This window comes from Dicentrarchus labrax, unplaced genomic scaffold (assembly GCF_905237075.1).
Source record: "Dicentrarchus labrax unplaced genomic scaffold, dlabrax2021, whole genome shotgun sequence".
Classification (NCBI taxonomy): Eukaryota; Metazoa; Chordata; class Actinopteri; family Moronidae; genus Dicentrarchus; species Dicentrarchus labrax.
In genome coordinates, this window is record NW_026136701.1 from 13,386,878 (window position 1) to 13,397,498 (window position 10,621).

The 10,621-nt window shown below is 42.0% G+C and overlaps 2 protein-coding genes across 2 annotated transcripts; one reads left to right on the top strand and one right to left on the bottom strand.

The window, feature by feature from the left end:
- Window positions 1-163: 163 nt before the first annotated feature.
- arl14 (ADP-ribosylation factor-like 14) lies at window positions 164-3,221 on the top strand. The gene has a single exon (XM_051405222.1). The coding sequence runs from the start codon at window positions 2,491-2,493 to the stop codon at window positions 3,094-3,096; it is 606 nt and encodes a 201-aa protein (XP_051261182.1). The 5' UTR covers window positions 164-2,490; the 3' UTR covers window positions 3,097-3,221.
- A 2,758-nt stretch (window positions 3,222-5,979) lies between these two features.
- Window positions 5,980-8,796, bottom strand: LOC127366229 (zona pellucida sperm-binding protein 3-like). The gene is made up of 8 exons (XM_051405133.1): window positions 8,316-8,796; window positions 8,059-8,174; window positions 7,844-7,947; window positions 7,510-7,687; window positions 7,258-7,375; window positions 7,029-7,114; window positions 6,590-6,861; window positions 5,980-6,271 (listed from the first exon to the last, which is right to left on the bottom strand). Exons 1-8 carry the CDS (start codon window positions 8,727-8,729, stop codon window positions 6,165-6,167), a joined length of 1,395 nt encoding a protein of 464 aa, XP_051261093.1. The 5' UTR covers window positions 8,730-8,796; the 3' UTR covers window positions 5,980-6,164.
- Window positions 8,797-10,621: the final 1,825 nt, after the last annotated feature.

Sequence of the window (10,621 nt, forward strand, 5' to 3'; positions counted from 1 at the left end):
CGCTCACAAGAACCTGCTTGTTGTAAATCATTTCGGGACAATCACAGAGGTTGGGGAAGAATTCACGTGACGTCTTCTTAGTGTTTCTGGGATGCCTCCATCGGGCCACAAATAGGTCTTCGTGCCATAACTATGCGCTGTCGCTTACAAGGCAACCGAACCCCGCTACAGCCTTCAAGAGGGGCACAGACAGCTCGGAAGCGCACGATCGTGCCAAGTTTACTGACGGTCTGTGCCAGGTGGACAGACTCAGAATAGCTCGGACGTGGACTAATCCAAATACCAAGACCCGTGCAACATTCAGGCGCCTAATAACCACACAGTCAAGTGCGTCACACTACAGCATTACGGGAACTCTTTGCCCCATTTTATACGGATTTGCCACTTTATAAGGGAGACAAGTGCGCGCAGGCAGCAGAGGAAGAAACTTGTCACTTGGCCAACTCCGAAGTAAGATTTGTTTTGAATTCCCTTTGATCATTTAAAGGAGTGTTCTGAATTTAAGTTACAACATGGGACAGCAAGCCTCCAAATCCACCATTGAAGCGCGAGTGATTTTCCAGCGCGTTGGCGCAGTGGATATGTGTCAGAAAACGGACGCGTGTTCCACTCCAGCCTCCGTTGTCCACATTCAGAAGAAGGTGACCAGTCAGGCGGCCTATCTTCACTCTTCCAACCGGGCACTGGAGAAGTCAACAACCCATGCTTGGCCCCAGAGCTGCTGTGACAACGGGGGGCTGGTGTACGTGATGGATAATCCAACTGGTGGTGTGTGGGTGAAGCCGGAAGAGAAATGGACCAGATCTTGATACGAAAATAAAATCTTTACGCGAAATGCAAACGATAGAATTAAGTTAAGCGCCTGGTGACTGGATGCATTATGTGCGTCCACAAGCTTTGGCGTCTTCCGAGCAGGACGCCGCTGATTTGGGCTCCTGCGCTGAGTTACAGCTCCGTGCCACATACACTGCAGTGCATGGAGTCAAGGTGGATTTAAATTGTAGAATCGTCTTCGCTGGACTGACTGTAATTTATTGATTTAGTCTTTATGAGACATTCATATATATTTAATATCAGAAAGTAAGACGATGAGAGGAGGCGAAGAGAGTGCCTGCGTCATGCGCACTGAGATCATGTGTTTACTTTTGGAAACTTGTGTCATTATGTTGTTACCAACATGACTAAGAGCTGTGTTATTAAGAATGAATTTCACTCTACTACTTTTTTTATTTCCATAATAGTGTGGGGCAGATCAGATGAAAGAAGGGAGCTTGGGTTAAGTCACTACTGAGAGTTGGCTAACATCGACCACTCTGCTATTTGAGTGTGGTTTGTAAACAGTGCGCTTTGGCCCACTGTCTTAAAATTGAAACTGCATCCTTCCAATGGCTGACCAACCTTCATTTATTTTTTTCCTTCCTTTTTATTTGACTTTATTCTATGTTTTAAGTATTTATTACATGTATTTATTACCATAATACAAATAAATGTTTTAAAATGAAATGTATTTTTTAAAATATTGATGGCAGTCTGAATGTGATCGACTGGAGTTCGATGTTGGACTGAATGTTTGTTCAGAATGTCTCTCAGTAACTGAATGGTGTCATAGCAGCATAATGCCCAGGGGGGGTTATGGCTCCTTTTGTACTGAGAAGCTCCAGCAGCTTTGAGGAGGTTTGAGGAAAGTGTTCATGTGTCACAATCCTGTAAAGAGGATGTCACGGTCGGACTGTGTGGACCGTTGGAAATGTATGTTGAAATGAATAATTTAAGAACTTATTCTTTTTCTTTATTTTACCATGTAGGGGAGGCGATGTAATGCTGATTCAGCAAAATTGCATTTATTTCTGTTGAAAGGTGAAGCCTGGATATTGTTCTTTATGTTTAACTGTTGTCTGTCCCTTAAAACACCTGATCCATGACTGAACATGTGATTAAGATTAAAAATGGAAATCTTCAGGCAAATGATTGTATGTCACGTGTGCCTCAATATACCCAAGGTACTGTGCACCATCACCCCATATAATAAAACGGATTACTCCTTTCTACCTTCATTTTTTCTAATCCTTTTATTCTATTTGTTTAGTAAGAAGACATTGGCTTGTTCTTTCAATGCGCGTTTGAGACTCTGACTTAAAGCACAACTTAAGCACCAGAATGTTTTTCAGTAAAATAACTTATCAAACTCCTATAACCCATGACATTATATAAAACGCGGATGGACTGGTCTCATAAAGCTATAAAGGATAACTTTGCATGGCTATATTTATACAGGGTAAATAAACAAGGGCTATCCTGTGGTTGGACAAACTTTGGCCCCTAGTGTGGCGCCTTATCGGTGAGCCTTGAGTTATCCCAGCATGAAAACTAATAGCTTATCTATTAAACTCCGGGCAACGCACTGTGCAAACACTGCGTCAGAAGAGCACTGTAGGTGGAAGATGTGCCTATCCCACTTGAGTTGACTGTCAATATCCCTCCACGGACGCCATGGGACTGCGAGGATCCAAACAACCAGAAGTCCAAGTTCTCCTTCTGGGCCTGGACAACGCTGGAAAATCCACTCTTCTTTACAAGCTGAAACACAACGCGTGCGTGGGCACCGTGCCCACCATAGGCTTCAACGTGGAAATGTTCGAGGCGAAAAAGAACAGGAAGAACATCGCCTTGACCGTATGGGACGTCGGTGGTCAGGGGAAGATGCGCGAGTACTGGAAGAATTTCCACCAGGACGCAGCAGCCGTCGTGTTTGTCGTGGACAGCTCGGACAAGGAGCGTCTGGAGGAGGCGCGGAGGGAGCTGGAGAACACGCTGAGGAGTGAGCAGCTGCGGGGCCGTCCACTCATCCTGCTCGCCAACAAACAGGACGTGAACGGCGCGCTGACCGTCACCGAGATCAAGGACTTGTTTAACCTGCGGAGGAGTTGCTCAGCCCGGGATTGGTTCGTCCAGCCTTGTTCCGCGTCGACGGGAGTCGGAGTTGAAGAGGCCTTTAAACGAGTGGTCCAAATGGTCAAACTCCCATCAGACACTGCGGCGATGAAAGACAATATCAAGGAAACAGTGCACTACCTCAAAGCCAGTGCCAGACATTAAGTTTTATTTATATGAAATGTGTTATTTTCCAAAAAACATTGACAATCTGACAAAATGAATTTGGAAATAAGTTTGTTCTAAATTAAACTGCATTATACCAACAATAAATTATATTTTAAGAGACATTTTGGTTAAGTCTAAATATCTTTGATGCTCAATACACATCCCAGTTGGAGCTATAGAGTTTTGCAAGCTACTTAAGCTACTTAAGAGTGAGTGGATTATTATAATATTATTATGGATACAACAAGAAAAACCGGAAACACAAGATACCATGGGCTATATTACTCTGCATTAAAAACCACCACTGAGTACCACAAACACACAGTAAGTTACTGGAGAAATGATGTCACCGCTGTGGAGCATGCATATCATCTTTCAATTATTAAACAGAATTACATTATCTCACACAGCCACTGGCATTCACTTTAAACTCCCGGGAAGCATCTCACTGATACAGCAGCAATGTCAGCGAGATAAGTAACAAAGTTAAGTGCATATAGGTTTTGGAGATGGTGAAAATCCATTTGGCTGGCGTTTATACTTTGAATTTAGTAATAATAATAATAATCCATCCCGTCTGTAGTGGTAGCCTTAATATTGATAAGTTCTCATTAAAATTTTTGTTTTTGTTTTCTATTAAATCCTGATGAACTAGCTCAAAAGACAAAGCATTTATCATTCTGGAGGATCATACACACCAGACAAAGAGATTTTCACGACTTGGCAACCCAAAAGTTGTTGGGTTTATTATTGATTTATAAAGCATTATAGATTATTTATTAACATTAGCAAAGCCATTAATACAGCCTTGTTAGAAAATAGAACATTTCCTGACATTATAGAGTAGGTCAAAGATATCTTGCGCAGAGGCACACGGGAAATACCAGACAACGTCCTGCAGTTCTAAAATGTCCATTATAATGATAAAAAATATCTCAAATGTCGAATCCCTTGTGCTATATAGTGAAGCCCCAATTTTATGTATCCAACTAATGTCCTTGTCATGTAGCTTGTCCCATGCTGGACTCCGGCCGTCCTCTGCTCAGCCCATCACGCACTGTTTCTTCATATGTCGGAAGACGTTTACATTCATCATATGAGGGCAGCTGAGCAGCAGAAGCCGGACCCACCAACCTGTCCGGCGTGCAGCTCTCCACCAGCGGTTCTTGTGATGTGGTGACAGTTGGGGGTCCAGTGTGCGGCGGGGTGAGCTGTCTGGATCTGTAGCACAACACTCGCTGGATAAAGTATCCCACGGCGATCAGAAGCAGCATAATAAGCATCCCGGAAAGTTTCCGAGTGACCATGGCGATGTTGTAGTAAGTGCTGTCCACGAACTGCTTGCAACAGGTGACGGTGGTGGTGTCGTTTCCCTGTGCGCAGCAGACGTGGTCATCCCGACAAAGGTCCTGTCCACATTTTCGGATGGAATGAACAACCGTGCGAACAAGACAGCAGACAATGAACACCGCCAGCGATTGGCATCTGTGGACAAACATTGTTGTTCAAAGGGCAGAAACAATCCGGTGAATCGGTGGCAAAGCTTGGGAAACTGGATCCAGGCGAGACGATTCACTTGTGGATAATGCGCTGAAAGATGCGTTGGTTGAGAGGCTGACGCAGAGCCATCATCAACGCACCGCATGCCCAGAGGACATCTAAAATACTGACAAAAAGAAGAAAAACGGACAATGGAAATGACACAGTATGTCCATACTGAATAGTCAGCACTCAGTTTTCATCAAAGTACAACTGGGGCAAGACACAGACAGCTGATTGTGTCTCTGCAACATATGAATATGCTAATAAGCTTGGCATTAACTCCTAAGTGTACTTTAGTGAGCTCCTGATTTATTATGCACTTAGCGGGTGGACTGATGCCGTCAACAAATCGTACACACAGTCTTACAAACAATGGCTTATTCATTTCACATGAGGGTAAACAGGCGCCCAGGAAATCGACCAGTCGTGTCGGAAGCACTGAGAAATGACCCGTGATTAATCATGAAGGTAGGAGGGGGGGACATTCAATAATACAAGGGGACCTTCAGAGGCAATCGTTGAAGTTTCAGGACCGCGGACAGCGCTCATAACGCCCAATGGGGGAAACAATGAGGGGCGCTGTCCGAGGTGCTGACCCAACTAAACCCAAGTAACTCAAATGTTCTAGCTGGCAAGAGCACAGAGAATTTCCATTTGCAATATTAATACTAGTGTACATTAAAGGGGTCAAGTCAGGTCTTCCTTAAAAGGCTGCAATGGCCGATTTCCATTTAGGCTGATTAGTAACCATGATGCTGGAAGTGCAAAGAGCTGCACGTCAACAAGGATTTTTGCTAAAATTGTTGAAAATAAGTCAATAAAACAGAGAGCTGTGGCAAAAGGCAACATTTTATATTGCATCATATACCCTCACAATGATTAATCAATAATGTGACTACAAGACAAGTAGGTTGCGGGTAGTAATGGAGGGAAGTGCTCCCTAATAGCATGTCTGCTTTTCTCCACAGTTGCTGGTATTATGTTAGATGATTCTTTACAGTGGATGTCAAAGAGATGCATTGTTTGTGTATTTGTGTTAAAATACACAAACGCACGACGCATCCCTTTGTTTTGGTCTAAATGACTTTGAGTGCTTAAAACCCAATGCTAATTAAATTGTTTGCTGAAGACATCTCAGGTTCTCAGGCAAATAACTACTGAATGCTGGATTTTGTAAAGATCAGATATCAAATAATTCAGGTAACTAATGCTCGTGTGTTTTGTGTTAGGCAGGTATAAGGGGGAAAATGTCATGTTAATGTCCATTATTTACTGGGGAAAAAAAGCTTTGTCAATTGTACAGGAAATACGAGAATTGTAACAGTAATTGCAAGACGGTTTGACGATTGAGAGTAAAGATCACAGGAAGAACTTTATTTCAAGCCAGAAGGTATTTTGAATGACGAGATTAATCTCTGCATTCACAGTGGTTGTCAGCTGTGTCCAAATGTTTGTTTCTCCTGCACATACAGGCAATGTTTTTTCGTTTTTTTTTTTTTCAATCCACTGTGCAATCCTGAGTCTCAGGTGGTCGGGTTCTTTGGTGAAAGTGCTGTTGTCAAATCTGTCGGCCTTGTGTCGATTTTGCTGGAGGACAGGACAGTAATGGGTCCCAGCTGGATAGTTTGCTCTGTAAAACAAATCACATGGGGGGTCTCATTCAAAAATGTTAAACTGTTTTACAGCTGCACAAGAGTATGTAAATAAAACTGGTTTAATGCTCATCAACTGATAAAGTAAACCAAATACATACTGTTAAACACTGGGACTGTAAATCATTTACATAGATTTCCAAATTTACATTGCATTAAGGACCTGGGAATTTTGAAGAGTCAGGAAAACAGAATGCACCTTTAAAATGGCTAAAATTTAAGATATGTCTTACTTATTGATCTTGTGTAAAAAGAACAAAAAAGTAAGAATTTAGTAAATTCAATGTGTGTTGTACCTGCTGTGGACTCTGCCCCTGTTTTCATCAATCTAGCAGAGGATTGCAGAGGTTTGTTGAGTTGGCTCTGGTGCAGTTCTGGACGGAAACGGAAATAACTGGCAGTGTGTTTTCCGGGTCTGTTCTGGACTAAACTCTCCTGTGGAGTTATGTGGGGCCATGCTTTTGTGTTTGTGGTAGTTTTAGGAGATGCTGTGGACTCTGGCTCCTCAACCCGATGGGAGATATCACAGCTTCTACACGCCTGGTCGTTCCCATCAACTGACCTCCATCTGGATGAGGAGGCAAGAGAACTGAGTGAGATCATCATTGCAGCTCATAGCATGCGACATTTTCAGATGGCATTCAAGAGGTACAACTTTACTCCTTATTTTGTGATAATACTGTGCGGAGAACTGACCATGCTGATTATACAATTGCTGCATCATCAGTTTAATACCTGTTATCAATTAAAGAGCAGGCCCTGTTCTGAGAGCTGGCTGCTAACAAAACTGGAACAGCCTTGACGTAGCAGGTTATGTAGACCTGTCGAGGGGGCGGGGGGGGAGAGAGATGAGCGAAAATGCCTCATGCATACTGTACAGAGTAATGTAACTAAATTTAGTCTTTTAGTGCACTGGCATGCACTTATAGACGATAAACCTTTAATAGAAAAATAATTAACCAACCTGATTGCTGGGCTCCTGATAGAACCTGAAGGCATCAAGTTGAAACCTCAGCTTGTGCTCTTCAACTCTTGGTAAGAAATGGGAGCTTGAGTTTGTCAAGTAAGCATCAGCGAGACATCTGTTACGGTAACAAAAGATGACAAATGCAGTTACTTTAAGCTCAAAAGAAGTCACAAAAATTACAATAATCTTAACAATCTTCATTTTATGGTTGCAGGGTGGTGGGTTTTGAGATTCGGTTGTGGAACTCACCCGTAATTCTCAATAAAGTCGTATCTTAATGCAGCCTCTGCATCGGGAATTGCCGTGGCAACACAGTGGTCAACATAGACTCTCAGGGGCATGTGGTCACCAATGACGGCAGACACTTCTAAATGAATGGGGTCGCCGAGGTAGTAAGAATAAGATCCCCTCTTAAACTGCCAATCATCTGTGAAGATGTGATAATAAAAAAAAAAGAAATTCAAACATTCAAGAAATTGTCAGAAACAGAAGCTAAATGATCATGGAAACTAAATGGCATAACAATATTCTGAGGATGCATGGAAAACAAGAAGATGCTCCATCAATGTCATCCTTTTAATACCGGTCATGAGTAGCACATAGAAATCTATCTGACTCCCTGCTGAGGCCGTGGAAACAAAAGGAACCCAGGTGGGATGCACGGAAATGCCATCCACAGCATACCTCCTGAAAATAGACAGCAGAGCAATATTTCAGGGTTAATTCTCCAGAATGAAAGAATAAACCCAAGTAGAGACAGTACACACAAACTATCATGACAAAATTTACAGGACTTACTTTTCATAATGACATTCCACTGGAATAATTGCTCGCTCCAGTCTTAGCAAACCATCAGATGAAGGTTCAGGTGAGTAGACCAGAGTATTAGAATAGATAATCTTCTCCTTTGTCGACTGAAAGGAAACATGTTAGTCTTGAAGAATGAGTTTTACATGGCAATATAACAGGATTTTAATCCCACACCCAGTCATAGAACACCTGACACCGAGTGAGGCGGACACCAGTTTAAGATAAACCAAGAGCATAACTCTTACTGAGAGTTTAGTCCCACAATCCATCAGGTCGGCCCGCAGGGTGAATTCCGCCTCTCCTGATGGGATTGCTGTACATGCACTCCCCTCGCTCGCTGAACCCGAGCCCAGGCTCAGATGTCTGCCGTCCACTTGAAGGCCTTTATCAAACATGTCCGCCTGCACCACAACCTCCATCGAGTCCGGGTGGCAGTTGACCACGACGGGTCGAGGCCGCGGCGCGCTGAGCTCCGCGCTTTGCTGCGGGTTGACCGCAGTCAGTGGACGCTGGCGGTTACCGTGAGTCCTGCTTGGGATGTGGGAGTTTGTTGTTGCGCTGGAGCCTCGGCTGTACGCGAGCCGGCTTTCTGTGAGCGTGGAAACTGAGACGATGACGATAATCCACCAAAAAGAGGTTCTCTGAAAGTTGTGGTCCATTCTTGGCTTCGAGGTTTGGAAGGAGCGGCGGTGTCCGACGACCTCTGAACATATCACAGCTGTAAGTCATCTGCGGTGATTTAAAGTCCTCAAACACACCTGGGCCAGGGGTTGGACTGATAGTAACTCGGTTTCACACAGCGTGTCTGTTTATTGTTTCTTTAAACGTGTGAACATAAGAGTGTTATAGAATTTTATTGCCTAATTAATAACATAAGATAACTTAATATGCCCTCATTTTGGTGGTGTGCTCCTTTGGCAATGCTATATTATGTTCTATAAGCGAAATGCTCCACTGGGTGGCACTATAACAGCAACAATGAGTTCAGTTTGTCAGCTTGGAAATTATTTTTATCTCCATCGACTCTGTTAATGTAACTTAATTCAATTAAGTAAATTATTTCATCTGAATAGTGTTCATTCATTTATTAGTTCATTAATGTACTCTCAGTTTAGAAGTATATGTCTGTTTTCGCTTTGAGTCTTGTCCTGAGCTATAGGCAGCATCACTGTTTTAGCATCCATTTAATCATTTAAATTAAGAAATGACCTTTTGGATTAATTACATTTTTTTTTTTAAAGTACAAATTTGATAGAGAAAATTATATTGTTAAACTGTAAAATTAACAGCGTAAAATTGCAAAGCCATGAAATAGGAGAAGGGCCTAATAAGATCCTCTTGGGATAAAGGAGCAGCAGAAAGGTTTGAATACAACAAATACAGGCTGCCCCACTTTAACTACGGAAGTTGTTGGAGATGTGTGCAGTGTGAGTTACTTTTAGGAAGTAAAGAAAAAAAATCTTTTAAGTATGCTACCTTTTTACTGTTACAAACGCAGGAAATGATTTCACATCCAAAATAGCATTTTTTCCCCTTCAGATTTCATTGTGTCCCCCCCCCCCGAAACCAAACCTTTACACCCTGTACACACTGTAGTACAAAGGTTTTCAAACTGTGAGGCGTCACCTCCACATTTGTCTCTGTTTTGTCTTTTTATCAATACTAATACAATAGTATAACTTTAACAGCTTTTTCTTCTTGAGCGGTGGGCTGAAATAGGAGTAGCATTTTTTTTAGATTATTATTATCACATGAATACACATATCCTGCATTTCCTGTCCTTCCTGTGTCTGACTCTGATCCGTGTCAAAGACGTCATAAGTATCTTTCAAACACAGCAGCCACAAATATCAGTTGTGCCATTTCCACTGAACACAGCAGCGTTGCAAATTTAAACGGAAATCTATATTTCACTTTCACAACACGGTTTACTTGCATTTTTGAAGCAATTCCCAAAACAAAGTGCCCAACACTGAGCCGAACCACTTAACAAAAATCACATTAGAGTCTTGAGTTGACTAAGAAAACTTTAACTGGACATTCCCCTGTTAATTCTTTGCTATTTGTTACTAGATGTTCAACAGAATGACCATCTACTGTATTTCTGAAGACTCCAACCCACCCTGACCTCATTGTGTCTATAGTAATAGTTAATCTAAACCCTAAACCAGACAGTGAATATCCATTTACTGACTTTCACATCCCTCTGAATATCAGAAGACCTTTTACCGCCATTATTATGGTCACCTGATAGTAAGTTAACAATTAACACTGGAGTTTCCAAATGAAGTGTGGACAAACAAACGTTCCATAGCAAATGCAATTTTTCCTGTAAATCACATATATTGTTGTGTATAGATTAACCAACTCTAACTGTAACCTCTTACTTGAAGGAATGAGAGATGAATGATCAATATGTAGCTTTGACGTGTCACTGTAAATTCTCTTTATCAAGGTGAATATTACTTAAAACATCTCAAAGTAGTGCATTTTCTGGAATTAAAGTCAAAAAGCAAACAACAGTAAATAAATGAATGATAAATCAGCAGTA

Bases quoted from the DNA above. Each gene is read 5' to 3' on its own strand.
- LOC127366229 (XM_051405133.1), bottom strand. From the start codon at position 8,729: ATGGACCACAACTTTCAGAGAACCTCTTTTTGGTGGATTATCGTCATC. The intron at 7,948-8,058 runs GTAAGTCCTGTA...GTCTATTTTCAG, and splicing joins GTGGAATGTCATTATGAAAA to GAGGTATGCTGTGGATGGCA. The intron at 7,115-7,257 runs GTTGGTTAATTA...CCCCCTCGACAG, and splicing joins ATCAGGAGCCCAGCAATCAG to GTCTACATAACCTGCTACGT.
- arl14 (XM_051405222.1), top strand. From the start codon at position 2,491: ATGGGACTGCGAGGATCCAAACAACCAGAAGTCCAAGTTCTCCTTCTG.